Genomic DNA, 22,075 nt, shown 5'->3' with positions numbered 1-22,075 from the left:
TTGAGAAAGGACTTATCCGGCAACTTCTCGCACACACACTCAAACACTACATTACACCACACACAAGTCATGTTGTTTCCTTAAGCAAGAGCAAGGTGTGATTACAAATGAATGTACCGATTTTACAGCACTTTTTTTCCCGTACCTTTATTTATTCAACTGCAAAGAGTACCAGGAGTTTAATGAAGTAAGCATGTTTATTTATAGAGCACGGTTTGTACACTTGCTAATTGTGCTTTAAAAGCTTTAAAAGTGCTTTACAGAAAATAAGGCTAGAATCACTTCAATACATCATTGTATAAAACATAAAATTAGGTCTGCAGCTATCCAATATTTTGGTAATTGAGAAATGTTTTGTCGATTTCATCCAGTAATCTGAAAAAAACAAATTTTTGCTTGGTTAAAGAGCAATAATACATTAATTAAAATAAAATATTTCACTAAATAATGAATGTTTATTTCTTAAATTGACATTGTGCATTGTGTGGTTATTTTTAGGGCTATATATATATAAAAATACACCATATGCAATTTGACTGTACACAGACCAAACATTTCTTGAAGGAGTTTAACTGGTGTGAATGAAGCAGGCAAACAAAGGTTACATTTAAAAGAAATGGTATATTATAAATGTTTTGGGAAAGGGGTAATTGGAACAAAATAACAATATAACAATTAAACAGCCAGTCAAAAACCAAGGAATTAAAAAACAAAAAAACAGAAAACCACAGCTTTTACTTAAGCTGCTGGCTTTAAGGGTTTTGGGGAGAACAGGAAACAAACTAATACTTGCTTTGGGTGCAAAACCAAACTGTGCAAAAAAAAACATAAAAATGAAAAAAATAATTGAAAAAAAATTACCTGTAAAAGCCAGAAAACAATCATCAATATTTAATATTGTCAAAAAGGTACACAAGTTGTGAATAATTCCAGCTCAACATGGCAATAAAGATCATTGTAGGATTCATTCATATTTCTGTTCAATCATTAAAATGTCATATGCACAGTTGTTTTTAGCCTGGATTTGACCATTGCCAAAGTTGGGGATTTGTCATGTCCCACATACCGTGTTGGACTCTACCTGTAATTTTTTTGTTTTGTGCTCCTACTGTGGTCTTTCCATCCACGTCCTGTTTGTGCACCATGGGCAGCCGCTTTACTTCACTACACGGTACACCCTGGACTGGTCGCCAGCCAATCACAGGGCACAAACAACCATTCACACTCACATTCATACCTATGGACAATTTGGAGTCGCCAATTAACCTAGCATGTTTTTGGAATGTGGGAGGAAACCGGAGTACCCGGAGAAAACCCACACATGCACGGGGAGAACATGCAAACTCCACACAGAGATGCATGACCGGGGAATCGAACCCGGGTCTCCAAGCTGTCCACTCTAGCACCTTGCAGCCATAACAAATATCCTTGTAGCAAAAAGTATAGTTGCTCCTGATGCTGCATCACCACTGAATTTTCCCCGCTGACACTGCTAAGATATTCCATAATGTTTGTCGAGCTTTTCATTTGCTTGTCTTTGTGTTTTCTGGCAGTCAAATGTTCGCATTTGCTTCACTTACTGTTGTATGCAAAAATGTTTCTATGTCCTCACCTCCTCTCTCCTTCATTCATGCAAGGTAATTACACTTACATTGTGTGTGTGTGTGCGCACTGAGCATTTAGAGGAACAAAGATGCTGAGATTGCTGCGAGTAAATGAGTGACTCAGCCTGATGCGATAACGTGAAGTAATGGCAAAATTTAAATGAGCTCAACTGGTTTTCAACACACACACGCACACACATACACACACACTTGGACACATATTGCATTGAATCCTGCAGAAAGAAAGTGTGTGTAAAGGGTATAAATAGCTGTGCAGTCCCACAGGTGCTCTTGCTGAAGAGTCGTGACTGACTTAAGCAAGGGCACAACTCAAAGGAACAATTCCGTACGCACATACACAATACTTTATCAGTCTTTCCACTACGGCTGAGATACACATCTTTTTTTTTTTTTGCCCTCTTTGTCAGCTTGTGTCTGTCTTAATCATGTTCACATCTCTTTGTCATTGCTCAGTTGAAACCTCTGTCATGTTCGTTCCCTTTGTTTCATTCTCGGGGGCTTTCTCTTTTGTGTCGCTGCTGTTTCCTATCTCCGCTTTAACTTCACAGTTGTACTGTACGAACACAATGTCTATAAGTATCTATGGTTGGAATACACATAGGAGCTTATTGTGTCCCGATTGGCTTCATTACATCAAATCTTCTCAAGGGAAAATACAATTGAAGTGAGACTTGGATATATTTTGGCCTACAACCAATCATGATGGTGGTTGAGTACATGGTTGCTGCCAAGATTGGCGACCTGCGGTTCATCAGGGGAAAGATGAATACCAAAATGTACTGTGACATTGTGGGCCGCATGGTAGTTTTCCCACACATGGCAGTTTTGCTTTGCCAAGGAAGATGAAGGTGATGGAATTACCAAGTAGGCTGTATTTCCTCCACACCTGAACCCAACTCAGTACCTTGGGGTATCCCTAAGTGGAACATCTACCAGCTCCACCAGTGATGTCTTCATGGAGGAGTGGAAGAGGATTCCAGTAACAACATATGCAGCTCTGTTGAATATCCAAGAGGATTAAGGCAGCGCTAATGGTGCTTATTTCAGACATACTTTCAACATGTTCAGTGTGAGGTGTACTCATTTGTGTTGCCAGCTACTATTTACATTCATTCATTTTCTACCAGTTTTTCCTCACGAGGGTGCTGGAGCCTATCCCAGCTGTCTTTGGGCGAGAGGCGGGGTACACCCTGGACTGGTCGCCAGCCAATCACAGGGCACATATAGACAAACAACCATTCACACTCACATTCATACCTATGGACAATTTGGAGTCTCCAATTAACCTAGCATGTTTTTGGAATGTGGGAGGAAACCGGAGTACCCGGAGAAAACCTACGCATGCACGGGGAGAACATGCAAACTCTACACAGAGATGGCCGAGGGTGGAATTGAACCCTGGTGGTACTATTTATACAATAATAATAAAGTAAATAGTAATAGTAATATATAATAGTATATATAATAGTAATAATAATAGTAAATAATCTAGTATATCCAAGTTTTATGTTTATAGTATTATCCCTGAATTATGAGGCATACACAAGTATATATATATGGCAATTATTTTTTCTGTGCTCCAATTTTTTTTATTTATTTAGGAGCACCTGTGCTCCTATAGTGAAATACCTCAGTGTTCAACCCTGGTCCCAAGCACTAATAGGAACCTGGACTAACATTGCGATTCTCATGGGATTGTTCACATTTTTTTTTTGTATTTCGTAGTTTTGGTGTAGTTGCATGGTGGTCGAGTGGTTAGCGCGCAGGCCACACAGCTAGGAGACCAGATACATGCAGAGACATCTCTGTGTGGAGTTTGCATGTTCTCCCCGTGCATGGATGGGTTTTCTCCAGGTACTCCGGTTTCCTCCCACATTCCAAAAACATGCTAGGTTAATTGGCGACTCCAAATTGTCCATAGGTATGAATGTGAGTGTGAATGGTTGTTTGTCGATATGTGCCCTGTGATTGGCTGGCAACCAGTCCAGGGTGTACCCCAAAGACAGCTGGGATAGACTCCAGCACCCCCACACCCTTGTGAGGATAAGCGGTAGACAATAGATGAATGAATGAATGTTATTTGCTTTATGCATAATTTTAGCTGTTTGAAAATTAACCAGATCAGCGAATTTTAGTAATTGTGATTTTAGGAATAAAGGGATGTATGTTGTTTATAAGCGACATTATGGATTATCCTAACTGAGTTACAATCAGAATATTGTATTCATCCCTTAGGGGAAAAAGTGGTTTCTTACTAGATGGTCATCCATTTTCTCATGTGGACCCTTGCAACAGAACATCCCAGACTTGTTCTTTGTTATTATTATTAGCATGATACACAGGACGTCATCACAGGGATGGCAGGTAGTTTAACATGAACTGTGATGTCACTAATTGAGTACCTTGTGCAGCGCCCTCGGGTTACATCACCCTGACATCGTCTACGCCAGAGGAAATACACTGCATCATTTAGCAAGCTCTCTGCTGGCTGTAACATCATACTGCCGTATCCTAGCAACCGGTGTAGAAGGAAGGCTTATTCAGGCAAAGCTTCACTTCCAGCTGGTGTGTGTGTGCATGTGTGTGCGTGTCCGCGTGCGTGTGTGTTTGTTACCTTGCTGGGATAATGGATGAATGTTGTAGAAATGAACGTGCTGGCTCAGTCCTGCAGGGACATCAATATCAACTATGCATTCATCTCTCATTACCACAGCGGAACTTAGACTGATTTTTTCTCTTTCGCTTTGCTTTTTGGACTTTCTTGTCCTTTTATCTTTTTTTTTGCACATCATACACCTCAGTGTTAATAGTTCCATTAGTTACACAGCCTTCCCACACCTCAGATTGCTGTGTTTAATCATTAGGAGTGGGTCAGCAAACCCGAGAATTCACTCCTGATGTGGCGCAAGCTTTGTTTTTTTGCCGTGTATTGTCTCATTACACCAGTGTTCAAACGGACTGACGACAGGAAAATACACACAGGTCACTTCTTTAGGCACACCTGCACAATCTAAAGAAATCCTATGACGGCCATAGACAACATTACGTCTATACTAAAAAGGGGAATAAATAAGATTACAACAAAAGTGCATGTTCGTGGAAGATTTTACAGTAAAAAGTCATAATATTACCATCTTGTTTTACTGGAATAAAGTTGTAATATTTCATGATAGAGGTTGTTAATTTCCAAGGAAAAAAGAATTACAAGGAAAAATTGTATTGCAGAAAGAATGGTTTTATTTCATTTGAACATGCATCAGATTACAATTGAGTGCATCCCATAATCAGTTCACAGTTCCACATTTCCAAAAGGAGTAGGAAGAAGCAAAGCTTATTAAATCCTACCCCTCCATCTGGTACTTTTACAATCAGTAACTGTTACATTTGTTCACTTCCTGCTTTCCATAATACAGTTTAAGGTTTTTTTGTTGTTGTTTTTTTTTAATAATGCACCTCGTACCGAAGTATGTGACCGAAGAAGGTGATATGACCATATAATGACATAATGTGTACCATAGTAACTGTCAATATAGTGATATGTATAGCACATCATGACTGGTTCAAGACTCTTCATCCTTGTATTTAGCAAACATCAACTGCTTGTATTGTTTCTTGAATTGGCTCATCGTTGTGCATTGTTTGAGGTCCTTACTCAATCCATTCCATAGTTTGATTCCACATACTGAAATGCTATGGCTTTTTAACGTAGTCCTAGCATAGAAGTGTTTCAAATGTAGTTCTTCCCTCAGATCATATTTCTCCTCTCTTGTAGAGAAGTATTGGATGACATTTTTAGCTAATTGGTGTTTTTAGCCTTATGCATTATTTTAGCTGTTTGAAGATTAACTATATCAGCAAGTTTAAGTATTTGTGATTTTAGAAATAAGGAGTTAGTATGTTCTCTGTTCTCTGAATGAATGTGTGATCTCACATACATTATTATCTTATGAAGAAAAAAACTGTAGTAGTAATATTATGTGAATAAAGTAAAGCAATAAAGCATGATGAGCATAAATCTGTAATATGTGGGGGAAAAAAGAATTTGTGATTTGCCTTTTACTACTTTATTGCGTGACAGAAGTTACATTGTGAGAAACAATTCCCTAGATTTTGAAAAATTCTCCCTTTTTTTATTACAGCATTTGTACAGGACTGTACAAGTGTACTATTGCCAATCCACTGCCTTCCAAGTCTTGTCTTTCCTCACCTTGTATCATCTTGTGTCCTATTTTGCCCTTCCACAACCTCCCATTAGCAAACACAGCCAGACGTGTTTTACGATCAAGCCCAGATTTCAATCTCTGCCTGTTGTTTATGTGTCTTCCCAGTGTTGAGTATAGGAGAAGGAGGCTTCTGGGAAGGCACCGTCAAAGGGAGGACGGGCTGGTTTCCTGCAGATTGCGTGGAGGAAGTTCAGATGAGGCAGTATGACCCACGGCTAGGTAAGACACACAAATGAACACTGCACAGAGATTATACTGATTGATTGATACTGACAATGAATGCCGGTAATGATGAAGGCCAGGGATGATGAATGTGTCATCAGTGGCACATTATGGTTCAAGCCTTTGTAAATAAGCACCAGGACGACAGCTTAACACAGCCATGTCGCTGTTTAGACTGTAACTTCATTAGCAGATGGCACGTTTGGTTTGTTGTTACCTCATGGGAAGCAACACGTAAGCTCTGATCAACAACATCTGCTCATCATGTGACAAAATGTAGACACCATGTCTTCATGGCTGTTTTGTCTGATACCATTTCCTCAGCAATTTGTCCATTTTCCAAGTTTTTTGGAGGCTTGCACTTTTTTCGGTGAGAGATGAAAAAGGCCGGAATCCCTAAACACTCGATTTAAATGCATTGTTGAGAAAGGATACAAAGCGGCGGGAAGGAAAGGAGGAGGGATAAATGAGGATACGGATGGTGGCGAGGACAGCATAGTAGGGACAGCCAAGCGTGTATTTGATGGTTTGAATGGCGGTATGCATTTGAGTCCATAAATGGACGCTACAAAAACTGAAATCAAGATGAAACAGTTTGCATCATTTTTCACTAGAGTCTGTGTGATCCATTTTGGTCTTTTGGTTCTGTTCTTTTAGTTTGTTATATCCGTTTTCTCTTTGGACTGAATGCTTCACCATTACTCTTGTTAGAGGGAGTTTGAGAGTGTACCTGATTTGTAATTAGCAAGGGTGTAAAAATACATCCATCCATTTTCTGTACCACTTGTCCTCACGAGGGTTGCAGGTATGCTGGAGCCTATCCTAGCTGTCTTCGGGCGAGAGGTGGGGTACACCCTGGACTGGTCGCCAGCCAATCACAGGGCACATATAGACAAACAACCATTCACACTCACATTCATACCTATGGACAATTTGGAGTCACCTATGCATACCCACTCGGTACGGATTAAAAGTGAAAAACAGGAAGTGTTTTTTCCATCACGCGGGAGCGTGCATTACCACCGCCGTGAAAAGGCGAGGATGCAGACTTGTTTGAGAACTAGTTGCAGCGCACATCGGTGGAAGGTTATGCACCTCGCAGAGCACAAGAACGCATTCTGTGCCTCGTGCTTTGCGGGAGAATACAGCGGGTGCCTGCAAAGCCACACTGAGGACGAATAGCATCGCTGATTCGTTAACTTATGGGACTTCATTATTTCTCAGTGCTGCAAAGAAAAGGAAAACACTCACCGTGGAAATGAAAATAAACATAATGGAAGAAAAAGATGGAGGACAAAAAGACTTTTCGAAGATTACGCATAGGAAAGATGAAGAAGAGCAAATATGGGAGTGTGTGTACAGTGCTAAGGATGTGGACAAAATATGAACATTTTCAAAACACTTATATGAAGCTCTATAATAAGAACTGTCTTTTGAGAGAAATGTCCAAGAAGCAAAAGAAAAATAATCAGCCACGGATGACCAAATGTTAAAAAAATGCTTGTAAGATGAATATATTATACAGGAGATTCATCATTCGAAAAACTAAAGAAACAGAAAAAACATACAAGACATGTAAAATTAAGTTGTCAACAATCTTGACAGTGTGTCAGAAAAAAATATTATAGTCAATTATTAGACAAAAATAAACATCAGAGCAACTTGGGGCATTCTAAACAGTATTATGAGGAACAGTTCAAAGAAAGCAGACTACCCTCATTATTTTATGGTTGGAAACACCAATAATGATGATATTAATGAGGCAGTTGAACAACAACAACTTTGTAAATATTGGACCAAAACTGGTAGAAGAGATTTTTAAATTCTGGACAATGGAGGAAAAGATGGAAACTATAGACAGGAATCAAAATTCCATGTTTCTCACAGGAAATCATTGATATTGTCAACAATTGTAAAGGAAAAACGTCAACTGACTGTAATGGATTTGATAAAAGCCTTCCTTACAATTAATCACAACATCCTAACAACAAAATTAGAACGGTACATTATCAGAGGGTAGTTTTGGATTGGGTTAAAAGCTCCCTCGCCAACAGGAAGCAATGTGTGAAGATAGGAGAGTACACATCTGCAAGTTGAAATATAATATTGTGGAGTACCCCAGGGGTCAATACTGTGACCAAAACTGTTCAACTTGTATATTAATTTTTTTTGTTTAATTGTTATTTCTAAGAGGCTGCACAGTGATCGAGTGGTTAGCGCACAGACCTCACAGCTTGGAGACCAGGGTTCAATTCCACCCTCGGCCATCTCTGTGTGGAGTTTGCATGTTCTCCCCGTGCATGCGTGGGTTTTCTCCGGGTACTCCGGTTTCCTCCCACATTCCAAAAACATGCTAGGTTAATTGGCGACTCCAAATTTTCCATCGGTATGAATGTGAGTGTGAATGGTTGTTTGTCTATATGTGCCCTGTGATTGGCTGGCGACCAGTCCAGGGTGTACCCCGCCTCTCGCCCGAAGACAGCTGGGATAGGCTCCAGCACCCCCGCGACCCTCGTGAGGAAAAGCGGTAGAAAATGAATGAATGAATGTTATTTCTAAGGGGCTGCACAGCAGGTACGAGTGGTTAGCGCGCAGACCTCACAGCTAGGAGACCAGGGTTCAATTCCACCCTAGGCCATCTCTGTGTGGAGTTTGCATGTTCTCCCCGTGCATGCGTGGGTTTTCTACGGGTACTCCGGTTTCCTCCCACATTCCAAAAACATGCTAGGTTAATTGGCGACTCCAAATTGTCCATAGGTATGAATGTGAGTGTGAATGGTTGTTTGTCTATATGTGCCCTGTGATTGGCTGGTGTCCAGTCCAGGGTGTACCCCGCCTCTTGCCCGAAGACAGCTGGGATAGGCTCCAGCACCTCGTGAGGAAAAGCAGTAGAAAATGAATGAATGTTATTTCTAAAAAGTACCTTAAACACACATATACATTTTTATACATATACATATATTTTTCTAAGGAGGTTTCAAATGAAGCAGCAATGCTACAGTATTACACTTTTAGCGTACTATAGTGTAAGTGTACGTACAGTATTACAGTATATACACTTTTTACAGAATAAGACTGAGGCGTTGCTAAATTAATCTCTTCCTCAGACTCATCAACTGTAATTTAACAACACAAGAGAAAAAATACACACATCTACACACACACAGACAAGCTTTTGTTTACCTGAAGGGAGCCATTGAGGCGTCTGACAGTTAGGGCAATATGTCTCAGCCTAGTGAAGCAGGGAAGATGAGTTAACCCCCTTTCTGGCTCTCTTTTTAGCGCTTAGCAGTCATCCCTCCATCTTTTTGCTGTAAAACGGAATGATAGACCCTTGGAAGTCAAACAAGGATTCTTCTTTTTAAAAAAAAAAAAGTGCCTTCATTTTGAGGAAGTGAGTAGGCTACTTCAGATTTGATGGTGCCCTCCGAGCTCCGCGTAGCCAACCATTTATCTTCAGTTGGTGCCTGTGAGGGGGTGAAAAATGGCGGCTGTGATGGCCGGGGTGAAAAAGGACGAAACAAGGTGGGGAGAAGGCGTGATGGAGAAGATGGCGGTACAGAGCAAATGCTATTGATTGAGCTCATTAGGAGTGATGCAGTGTTTGGTGCGAGCTGTGTTTGCTATATTTGTTATTTGGACTCATTAAACATGGAATCATGGCCTCAATACCTGGCGTCGATCACGTGCTCGCGCTGGCGGCCTGTATGGGAGCTTAATGGTTTACACGTGCTAATGGAGGGGATAATGATGTGGGCTTGAACTTGTCTTGGCCTTTCTAATGACGCCTGCAAAATAGCTGCGGGCCACTCATTTTCACCGATAGCACAGTTAATCTCTTGGCTGCAATCTGCTGGGATCATACAGACTGCAAAGCCCGCCCTACATCCTGCTGTCAACCAATAGGAAACAATCAGATAAATGAAGCACCGATGCCTTTATTTTTCACAGGAGTACTACACCTAGAGCCTTCGGGAACGTAATCATTTTTCTCGGTGATGGAAAAAGCAATACAGAGAGCTTTAACAAGCATGCTTTTCCTTTCTCTTTGTGCTCATTCACGCCATCCCCACCGCGGCACACTTGAATGACTCACAGCCGCATGAATCAGCCCAGCCGGCCCAGCCGCAGCTATTTTTAGCACGGCCATTAAGAAGTTTTGGAATGTGTCTGCACTCCCTCGGAATGCTTAAACATCAGCGTTGCTGCGGCAGTGTGTAGGAGAGAGAAAGAGAGAGGATGATGCAATGAACAAGTGAGGGAACACTTGCGGGGAGTCACCTGCTGACAACAGCAGCCACAATATTAGGTACATTTCATTCCATTTCGAGAGCCTTGAGATAACGTGGTTTCACAGTCGAGTGATGTCACCAAATGCAGTTTGCATTTTAAGTAGGGCTCTCAAATATGATTAAATGTTTAAGTCAGATTAATCACAGTTTTCAAATTAATTAATCATGATTAATCACCATTCTCACTATGTCTAAAATATGCCAATTTTACCGTATTTTTATTGAAAGAAAGCCAAATTATGGGATTATTTGTATGTATTAACAGCGCAAATTTTTAAAATCAAATTAAGAGATGGCACACATGTCTGAAAATCTATTTACCAAACACTGTGACCCGAGTGAGGATGAAATGTAAAGAACTGCAAAGAACAGAACTCGATGTGGGCGTCCATCTGTCTCTATTTCTCTGTACTTGCTCTATCCATTCTGAAACGTTCCTCCTTTGACAAAGAAAACAAACTGAAAGTATCACTCGCATACTGTGATCATTCAGCAACAACACAACATTTTGGCATGGCTACCATTTTAATGAAAAAAATAAAAGCCTAGTTGTGAGCTAGTTTGTCATGGCTGGCACCATGAAATGTCAATGTCATTTTTCAGATTTTACCATTCAATTTCAAAAATCAAACAACGTAACCCTACAAGTTATTGACTCATGTGCATTCTTTATTGAGGGTGACTGATAAATAACTGCTAATAAAGTTGTGAGTGCCAGCAATTTGATTAAAGATTCAAGTAAAACTATAAAATGTATTTTTCAGTTTAACAGATTCATGGTATTTACATTATTTCATGGCAAAAATTGCCTTCGTTTCTGTTCATTTTGTTTTTGTGTTACGATTTTGGACAAATTAATTAAGAAAACATATTCGTCTATATTCCTGGCTGCTTTTGTTTCTAATTGTCAAAATACGTTACAAGGCGTGACACATTTCCTATCAAACGTTCTACCTTCAACAAAAGGTAGTGTGAGTCTAGTCTAAATGTTTTCCCTGGAGTTCTGTCATATATATATACGTATATTATTTTATACTATATTATTATATTCATTCATTCATTCATTCATTTTCTACCGCTTTTTCCTCACGAGGGTCGCGGGGGTGCTGGAGCCTATCCCAGCTGTCTTCGGGCGAGAGGCGAAGTATATTATTATATATAATATATATTTATAATATATATATTATAATATATATATATTATATTTTATACTATAGTGTTATAGTCTATTATATACTATGTAATCATATACACACTTCACTTATTGTTTATGTAGTGTGTGTTGAGTCAGCAGCGAGATTAGCATAGCGGACTAATCCATTTTATTAGAACGTGAGTGAGGCACAGACTATAAACTACACTTTGCAAGATGTGTCTTTGGTATTAAAGTTGAGCTGAGTCAGCGCTATCGACTGGCAGCTGAAGGGGAGTCCTGCTCACTTTAAAATTGTAAAAAAAAAAATTAAAAAAAAAAAGCCCATATGGAGCATCCAAGATTCCAAGATGTCAGAGCATGTGTGTGTGATGGCTTTTCATCAGGAGTCAGTCAGGTGTGATGCACCACGTCTCTCACTCTGCAGAGGAGCCAACCTTATCACATCATAATAGACGCCAGCCGCAATGGGAAGAATGAATCAAAGCTCAAGCAGGTGTGCGAGAGGAGAAGATGTATGACTTCTCTTCTTCATTTGACCGGGACGGGGGGGCAGCAGGTCACACACACATTCATGCACGTAAACACTTTCGTGTGACTGTCAAGTCTGTTCTACAGTTCAGTTCTGTTTGTTTATTTTGAAGATGCATAGAAAGTTACATAGGGATACAACAGTTCCACGATTCAACGTGTCCATAGGGAGGATAACTATTCACAGTAATTTAACCTTTAACATGAACATTAATCAAACGTAATAATTTTTTCTGGGTACATGATACCATACAGCATCCATATCAAACTTGCGCGGGCCGCACTAACATTAAACTTTCATATCAAACTAGTGTCCTGTGGGCCACATTTGGCCCGCGGGCCGCGTGTTTGAGATCCCTGCTTTAAACGTTTAAATTGTTATAGAAAAGAAAAGGCAATTGTTACATAATGCCTCTTGTTTCCTAATATATACAGTGTGGTAATGTGTGTGTGTGTGTGTTGACCTTGACTTAAAGGCATAGAGAAATAAGCCGTGAAATTGTTTGGAATGCTTCTCCACAACTTGGCCCCTGTTGTTGTGTGGATATGAGTGAATTATTCAAGGCTTCCACCACTTTGACAGAGCAGCTGTATTTTTGGTCTATGACGACACTTAGGCAGTAACAACGAGCTCTCCAAAGGCTCTTCAAGCAAACCAACCAAAATCTGAGAGACAGAGAGAGCGAGAGAGACAGCGGAGATGTGAAGCAGTTGTTTGCTGGAGGCTGAAAGAGAATGGGACAAAAAAGAAACAGCGGGAAGTCTGGCACAGTTTTCCGTGCTAGTGATCTAACTCTTACGGAACAAGAAGAGAAATTGGGGTGAAAGGATGCCAACATCTCCAGGCGAGCATAGAGGGCCAGCGTCACGGAGTGTTTTTTTCCTCAATATGTCCTTCCGAGTCAGTTGCTGGTTGGAGAACTGAGTCTTGTGTCTTGTAAACCGTAGGCTGACAGAATGGACTGCTGTCCAGTCATGGTCCTTGATCTGCCTATAATGTGTAACAGGATCCATGGGGTGGTAACAGTCGTGAAGGCGGAGCCACCAAATGTTTTTTATGGTGACTTTTACTGGGGTAAGTCACCTTGTCAACTTATACTCATAACACATGGCTGTTTTTTACGTCAAAAACTAGCATAGGTTCAGTTTTGATCAACACACTTAAAGGTATTACTTTATTAATGCCTTGTTTATCACGATTGGTTCCAGACCCGGTGAAAAGTCAATGTTCTTTATAAATGAAACATTTTGATAGTTATGGCATAGAAAACCTTTGTATTTATCACCCACACATTCCTACTACCCAATATAGTAGACTGTAGTAGACTTACTTAAAGGGCAGTATAATCAATGGCGGACAGGAAGTGAGATCAGGGTTTCTGAGTTAACGTTGAACTTGTTCATTTAGCCATTTTTATGCTTCATTTGCGCCAAAAATGCATACATTCTGCTTAAATATGCATATTTTCTGACTAGTTTTAGGCATTTTTTTTTAATGCAATGTAGTATTATAGTATTTTTCAACAATTTTAAATGTTCCTATTATGTCCCATTATAAGATATTGGAAGTGTGCTGCCAAAACTCCAAAATGATGGAATTTGAACAGTTTAAAAGTGGTTTTATCAAGCCCTATTAGGAATTTTGTGTCTGCAACTTTAATGCTAATCAGCTATATTTATGTCTCTATGAAGCGTAATTGTGGACTTATCCACTTACAACATAAAAGATGTCATATACGTGGCATGAGATGCAGATACACTTTCCAGTAACAAAAAATATTTCTTTAACAAAAAGGGTCCACAGTAGGGCAAGGTACAAACAGGAGCATAACTTCAAACCAAACACTTTAGCTATGCAGAGTCCAAAAGTAGAACATAACACAGAACAAAAAACACTGCAAAAAATAAGAAACAAAGTTTAAAACACTGCGGACAAAAGATCATGCAGGCAGAACAACAAGAAGTAACAAAAATTCAACGTAGAAAAGTCTAAAGGGCTGGTGCTTACAATGAGCGCTAAAAGCCGGAAAGCAGGGACGCAAAAGGACTAACATTTTGCAGAGCAAGAGGAGGGCGTGTAGCATGAGTAAGGCATGGGGGACAATCTGGCGACAAGTCACACTTCCTGCCAGTCAGAGGTGCGCTGCAATGGAAAGGCAGAAGGCGGCAGCAGACTAACAAGCTCAGCTGATTCATTGAAAATGAAGCTCCCATGTCTGTAGCCGACGGATGTATACGTAGTTGGCTTTATTTTAATATGTGTAGCGAAGCCTGCTTTTTTGTTATTATGTATATGATCTTTATTCTTAATGATGGTTCCCTATTGGTGGGCGGTTCTCCTCTCACTTTTCTCTCATTTTCACTTTTGTGGCAACGGCCTTACTGCCACCAGAGCAGCCTGCTTTGCACTGACCAGCTTCAAATGGCTGACTATGGTGTATTCTTCAACGAGCTGTAACTAGTTCACGAGCAAGCCTTATGTTCAAAATTAAAAAGATAAAAATGATGAAAAGAAAATGCAGGATGCCCAGTGGGAGTTTAATTTCTAGTCCACAAAAAAATGGTAAAAAATGTTTCTCAGACTTTCCAGTGGAACACACTTGGACCAACACCCTACTTTGTCATTTAGCTGTCAGGACTGTTTGACAGAATGTCGCCTCTTTTTATCGAAGTTAGACATTTACACGTCTCTGCTGGCTTCCCATCACAGTTTTTTCCCCGCGCTTTCACTCTTTCACGCTGGAAACTGTGTCTGATCATGATTTTTTTTGGTCAACATTGACTATACCCTGTTTCTGGCCCATCTCTCGCTGTGTCCTATTGTCAGCATGCTCATTTTTAACCTGAATGGAGAAAAAAAGGTAGTTCAAACCATTTTTATGTCTCAGATTAGAGCAGCAGGGTTGGACGGCTGGAGATGAAGACCGATAAACAAATGTAGTCTTGTGAAAAAGTTCTGACACACCACAGCTCTTCTACTTTTGATCCACTGCGCATGCAAATTTTCAAAACACCTCTACTGTGTTAGTTAAAAAAACACAAAGTCTGACCCCATTAGTTGGATTGACTTGAAATTACTTAACAACACAAAGTGCCCTACGAAACACCTGGTGTCACTTAAAGGGGACCTATTCTGCTTTTTCCACTGACCTATAAATGTAGTTAGAATGTTGTATTTTCGTGTTGATGCCAGTACGATGCCAAAGTTTCAGATAATGAGTTTTGTGCATTTGGAAGTAAGCCCTGAAAAAAGTTTGGGATGGCTCAAAATGGTCAGCTTGAAAAGACATGGTAAAACTGTTCCTTTGTGACATCACAGAGGGGCGGACGTCCTTATATGGTTCATAGTTAGGAAGCATTTTGGGCGTGTGACCAATCACAGCAGAGTGGGCATGCCCGGAGGCAGGCCGTGGGTGGAATAAACTAAAACAGATCGTTTTGGCAGGAAGCACAAATCCAAGGAAATCCAGCTGGAATAGGTGCAGATTCTGCAAAATCTAAAAAGTTTTCTGTGCGGGTTATTGTGTGTAGCTGCTCTATAGGAGACCACAACTCAATACAAAGGGTCGAAAAATGAGCAAAATACGTCCCCTTTAAGTGTACATTTTTTATTTATATATGATGAATGCTGGGCTGCATGGCGGTTGAGTGCTTAGTGCACAGACCTCACAGCTAGGAGACCAGGGTTCAATTCCACCCTCGGCCATCTCTGTGTGAAGTTTGCATGTTCTCCCCGTGCATGCGTGGGTTTTCTCCGGATACTCCGGTTTCCTCCCACATTCCAAAAACATGCTAGGTTTATTGCCGACTCCAAATTATCCATAGGTATGAATGTGAGTGTGAATGGTTGTTTGTCTATATGTGCCCTTGTTTGTCTATATGTGCCCTGTGATTGGCTGGTGACCAGTCCAGGGTGTACCCCGCCTCTCGCCCGAAGGCAGGTGGGATAGGCTCCAGCACCCCCGCGACCCTCGTGAAGAAAAGTGGTAGAAAATGAATGAATGAATGATGAATGCTAGTGGCCTGGGGTGGCGTATAATGGGGGAAAAGTTAGGACAATTCCAAGGTCCCCTCACTGCCAGTGGGCCCAAAAAAATTATAATTATTTAAAAAATAAAAAGGCCCATTTTCATGTGGCCCATTGTTGGTTGAATCCCTGGTATTAGCTATATGATCTGAAAAAGGGAGCCATAAAATCACCTTCCTTCAGGCAAAAACATTTTTCAAGAGAATATGTCTCACTCGTGAAACTTAACAGATGATGAGACACCTTAAGGAGACTTTGGAGCTGAGAGTACATTGTTTGATGGCATTCTAGCAGGATTTCCAGGTGTCATGCAGTAGGACCCCTGAGAGAGCAGTCAGCAAATTCGATGTCTTCCACTGCTGAGAGAGGTTGGTCATCTAGTCTAGTATTTTTCGGGTTGTTTACTTTAGACTTTCACGCGCTGTCACGCGCATATGGGTGAGTGTTGTCCAGTGTTGGCTACATTAGCTGCAGTTTGACTGAGCCTTGAAAACTCACCATTCTCCATTAAGTGTTTGTTCTTCAAATTCTGTATTAAATTCAAGCATTTTAATGCGCTACCCACACAAGATATTTTCCGTGGCATGTTTTGCAGGGTGCAATATTTATGTCACTCTCACAAAAGGCAGGTAAGTTCCACACGGCAGACATGTGTGCTTTGGTTTTCTGTGCAATGTGAAGGAAAGTATGATGCTCGCTACAGGCTGCATGCTGCAATGTCACAGAGATGATTGACTTTTGTTATTGGTGTTGAAAGGAATGCCTTTTCACAGAAATCAGACGAAATTGATCGGTGGCTGATTGAGCAGCCCTACTAATAATAGTCCATAGTCAACCACAAAAATACATTTTTAATAAAAATGCGAAAGAGTGAGCGATGTTTGAATCACGATGTGACGATGGACGACTGTATCGTCAAAGTATAGAAGATCATGTTCAGTCACAAAAGGCTGAAAGTCAAATAGTTTTCAATGTGTGTTTTCTTCACTTCTGAAATAGCATTGTTGTTGTTATCATGGCAGGGTGGGGCTTAGAGTTGAAGAAGTCACTAAGCTCCGCCTCTCGCTTGAGGCTTCAATCAGCCCATTTTAGGAGGTTAACATGCACAGCATGTGCGGGGAAAATCAGATCAGTCGGGATGCGAGCGGAAAGATTTACAAAGTCAATGAGGCTTACTCGATAAGTGTGTGTGTGTGTGTGTGTGTGTGTGCACGGTTTTGTGTGTGTTTGTCTGCAGCTCTTATCAGTACCAAGACAGTGTACGTTAATTCCCTTTCAGCAGGGTCCACAGACTATGTGTAGTGTGTGTGAATGTGTGTGTGTCCTTCACACAAGGACAGAAAAGATGTTAGTTCATCCAGGAGAGGATCCCTCATAGATGTCACAGATTTTAAACGTGTTGCAAAACGACCCCTGAATGTCTCAGCATGACACTAAACAGATTGACTGCGGTTATTGGTAGTGAGATATTGATTTTAAGTGGTTTTTCAAATTCTATTCTGCTGGGCAACATTTCTGGGAGACTGGAAGAACTTTCAGATTTTCAGGTAAAACATGTGATAACAACCAGGGGGTGACTCAATACTTACAAAAACCCCTCAAGGCCTCCTTATCAATCATTTGGCTTGACCACAATCTCATGGTAGATTCTTGATGGCACACACAGGATATTTGAAGATAATTACTTTCCAACTTACAATTTAGATTTACGAAGGAGTAATTCCGTTACTAATTCAGTTGCCGGTACTTTTTTGGGAGAGTAACTAGGAAGACTTACTAATTACTTTTTGAAAGTGATTGCCCCACACTGCCAATGAACCATTGATGATGTGTCACAGCTGAGCATGCAATGCAGAGTTTGGAGTGAGCAGCTTACATTGGCTCTGCTCACACGCACTTTATCAGCATGTTAAGTTGCCTTCAAATGACTGGCTTCCTTTCCTCTTTTTTTTTTTGTCTGGTCTGACATTAGCACTGTTTTGAATACAAAAGCGTATTATTGAACAGTTAAATGAAGTATAGTAACGATATTTGCTATACTGTGGAATTCTCATCGCTCTTGATTGTCTGTAATGGTACATGTCAATAAAAATAAACATTTATTTGCAGTACAACCTTGATTATGTAATGGCAAAATCTGTTCCAGGGTCAAAATGTCAGTCTCATCATAGGGTTATTTACCTTTGATGGCATTATTTATTGAACAGTTTAACATTCATAACTGTAATTCGAATGTATAATAGGTGATGAATACCATGAATAATAAAACATGATAATAGGTGTAATACAGGGGTCTCAACCTCAATTTACCTGGGGGCCACTGGAGCTAGGGTCTGGGCAAGGCTGGGCCGCATCAGGTTTTCCAAAAAAAAAAACATTTATTAAAAACAGAAAAATATACAAACTTTTTCAGTGCTTTGGTTCCGATTTTCTACAATAAAAGCTCTGATAAAACATTCCACTGTTCTCAAATATCTTCATTTTTATTTTTCTGCACAAAATAAGATGAAAAATAAATCAACAAATCAAGAATAAAGAAAATCAATCAATCAGTAATAAATAAATATAATAATAATAATAAAACGGCAAGTAATAAAAACTTAAGAAACCACATATAGTTGGTGGGTAGAGAAATTATTTTTTTCAGATTAAAATTAACAAAGCATTATTAGAGCCCTGTAGACATGACAAAACACGACTATAGTCACATTTATACTCTTTTTATTTACAACATGTTGCGCAACTGCAGGGTCTTAAGACACATGCTCACTTGCAAACTAGAGAGCTAGCGACCTAAACGGTAGCCTTAACTATTAACAGTTATTTAACCTTTAACATGAACATTAATCAAACGTAATAATTTTTTCTGGGTACATGATACCATACAGCATCCATATCAAACTTGCGCGGGCCGCACTAACATTAAACTTTCATATCAAGGCGGGGGCCTCAAACTAGTGTCCTGCGGGCCACAATTGGCCCGCGAGCCGCGTGTTTGAGACCCCTGGTGTAATACAAACAAATGTGTTGCAGAGGAGCCTCACACCTTTCACCTTTTGCAGCCTTAGCAGTCATGTAAGTGTAAAAGCAAGTTATCATAACAAGTAACAGCATGTGTCAATGCTGTCAAAGCCTAGTGTATAGTCTACTTTATTGCAAATAAGCTAAAGAAAAAGCAAAATACATGGGCAGACCGAATCTTTTGGTGTTTTAGTCTTATTCATCCCATCTTATTTCATACATATTCATATGAGTCTTTGGAGTTGTTTGCTTTGAAGGATAATTTCGGTCCTCTTGTGTCAGCAGTCATGCTAACATAGACACTACTTTTTTTTTTTTTTGCAGAAACACGTGAGGATCGAACCAAGCGACTGTTCAGACACTACACTGTTGGTTCCTATGACAACTTCACCTCATACAGGTATTGACCTTTTTACTTTAGTTGTATGGCAATTGTGTTTTTACTGTTGTGAATTTGCACCCTCCGGTGTCGTCCTAAAACGTCATGGAATACACTGCCACCTGAAGGCAGAAGGCTGCCACTGCACTTATTTTTTCAATACAGTTTGAGTTGCCTTTACAAAACCACCACAATGGAAATCTGAAATGTTTATATACATATACAGCTCTGCCATTGCCCAAATACTTTTGCACCTAATTCCATATAAACTTTCTCCAGCAGTGTATAATTTGTTGTTTAGAAAAAAACAAAACTTAGTGTGTAGTGTTGCAGATTGTCTCTTTAATGCCAAGGTGCCAGTTTAATGTCACTTTAGGTACCTAGGCATTGTTTCCACTCACTTTCTCTGCCTTTTATGAAATGTCAGGTTTTTATTCATTTCCTTTATACTTTTCTGGTTGGTTTAAATGTCATTTCTGTCGCTGGAGCTCCTGATTTGTTCTTTTTTATAATACCATATGCGGTAGATTGACAGTCCATAACATACCGATCAAATATGACGCATCAAATGTACCAATGTGATGATTTTGAGGAATAATGGAGTTGCATTCGAAAGGGCAGTTGATTATACATTTGTTACTTTTGCTAGGTATCCAGAAAGCTTTGACATGTATTCCAGTAAGCAATACACATTGTTTTACCGGTGTATTCTGTGTATAATGATTCATAAAAAGCAACAACAACCAGCATTTGACCTCCCTCCTGCAGAAAGGTTTGTTTTGGATCACCTACATGCACCAGCAGAAGCTCAGTGCTCTCTTGGTAAGTCTGAGAGTGCAGCGTGGAGTGTTGCTATCAAGCTAATAGAGGCCGCAGCCACCCACCCGCTGAGTTGCCGCCTCAACACAAGCCCTGATTTTGTTTTTTGTTTTTTAATTTGTGTGATAATGAGTTGATGTTACACGTTCCGACTAAAACATTTGCTTTGGTGTTTTTATGGGCTAAGCAGCCAGAACTTTACCAAGCCAAGTGTGATGAACAGAAGTTGTAAACAGTTGTTGTAAGCAAATGGGCCTTAACCCTTTAAGCGCCAAAGTCGCAAAATTGCGACAAGCAATGTTGCTGAATTTAATAAGCCATTTAAGCAAATATGATACAAATAGTAGTTAAAGGGGTATTATTATGCCCTTTGTATTCACTTGTGAACTCATATAGAGCAGCTACAGATGATAACCAGCACAGAAAGCTTTCTAGATGTTCCAGAACCAGCACCTATTCCAGCTGTATTTCCTTGTGTTTCCCTATGTTTGCATTCTTCCCCATGAATGGGTTGAATTTGAGCTTCACTTTTTTTGTCCAGCTATGGTTTAAGTGTGCAGTTTTTAATTTAATACCAAATTGAAAGGGGGAAGTTTAACGATCATGATAAACCAGTAAACCAAGTATGAAAATACCTACAACCAACAATACAGCCTAATTTTCAGGAAAATCACCACTCACAATGTCACAAAGGTTTTCACTAGGGATTTTCCGATATGCCGATATTGTCCGATTTCTGATATGTGTAACATCACATATATTTTTCTTGAGTAAAATAGTTGTAAAGCAGTGTTTCTCTATTATTTTCTGTCATGCCGCCCCTCCCTCCAAAAAGGGACAATCAATCAGTTTCTGTATTGAAATTTTTATTTTGCGCCTTCAGGTAAGGGACATTCATGTCAGATACGCTATCCTGCCGTATGTTTCTACAGGGCTTACATACTAGTTGCTGGTTATTCTGCATTATTTCTTGTTTTTTTATGTACTTATTACATTGCTTTGTGATGTTTGGGACACCTTGAGTAAGAATAGTAGGTGGAATATTAACCCACCCACGATTTCAATGATGCTGGTGAGGTCATTATGAGCGCTGATGTTGCGCTGCTTGCTAAAGTAGGGTGTTAATTCTTTCCAGAGAACGTTTGAGCAACACAATACTAACTGCAATTTGCTGTAATCTCCGCAAGTGCAATGTTTGTCCTACACGCTGTACATAGATTCTTAAGAAAGGGAACATACTATTACTGATGATATCTGGGCGATAATTATAGGTGGACGATGTAATCGCAGATCCCTGGTTTTCACCTCTGTGCTATATATGAGGATTGGAACGTCAATATAAATTAAATCTTAAAGATGAAACACTCTTCATGCACAAAATAATCACCTTACTTATTTATTTATTTGATGCACACAGAGGAATGAACAACTTCATGCCTGTCTCCTTTCTGCGTTCAGGCCATTAGTAATTGAGTGTTAGGCGCTAATTGTTCTTCATTTTTATTCATGTACCCTCATGACAACTGGTGTACCCCTGGAGGTACACACACCCCATTTTAGGAACCCAGGACCTAGACCAATGGCATGCAAGGGCTGACCGCAAAACCCTTAAATTTCACTTTGATTTTGTCCAAGAAGAGACTGAGACCGGCATGAAAAAGAACAGTGGAGACCGTGGGGTACAATACTGCAGAGCAAGAGTGCTTATTGTGGTCATAACGTCCACAGACACGCTCAGATTCAAGCCACAATGGAAGATGATCTAGCTGCAAAGGGCAAGGGA

At 40.0% G+C, this 22,075-nt stretch overlaps 1 protein-coding gene across 22 annotated transcripts in view; it reads left to right on the top strand.

The window, feature by feature from the left end:
- The window catches only part of shank3a (SH3 and multiple ankyrin repeat domains 3a), a 222,846-nt gene that overhangs the window by 172,874 nt on the left and 27,897 nt on the right, over positions 1-22,075 (top strand). For 17 of the 22 annotated variants that reach the window (XR_009130085.1, XM_058074731.1, XM_058074726.1 and 14 more), the window contains 3 exons: positions 5,954-6,067; positions 19,419-19,494; positions 20,242-20,295. Coding sequence is in view for 21 of the 22 variants with exons in the window: in XM_058074731.1 (XP_057930714.1) it covers positions 5,954-6,067; positions 19,419-19,494; positions 20,242-20,295 (244 nt within the window). In the remaining variant the exon portion in view is untranslated. The remainder of the gene's footprint in view (positions 1-5,953; positions 6,068-19,418; positions 19,495-20,241; positions 20,296-22,075) is intronic. The other 5 variants (XM_058074728.1, XM_058074747.1, XM_058074734.1 and 2 more) reach the window with 1 other exon arrangement.

This window comes from Doryrhamphus excisus, chromosome 6 (assembly GCF_030265055.1).
Source record: "Doryrhamphus excisus isolate RoL2022-K1 chromosome 6, RoL_Dexc_1.0, whole genome shotgun sequence".
NCBI lineage: Eukaryota > Metazoa > Chordata > Actinopteri > Syngnathiformes > Syngnathidae > Doryrhamphus > Doryrhamphus excisus.
This window is presented reverse-complemented; position numbering and strand designations above follow the sequence as displayed.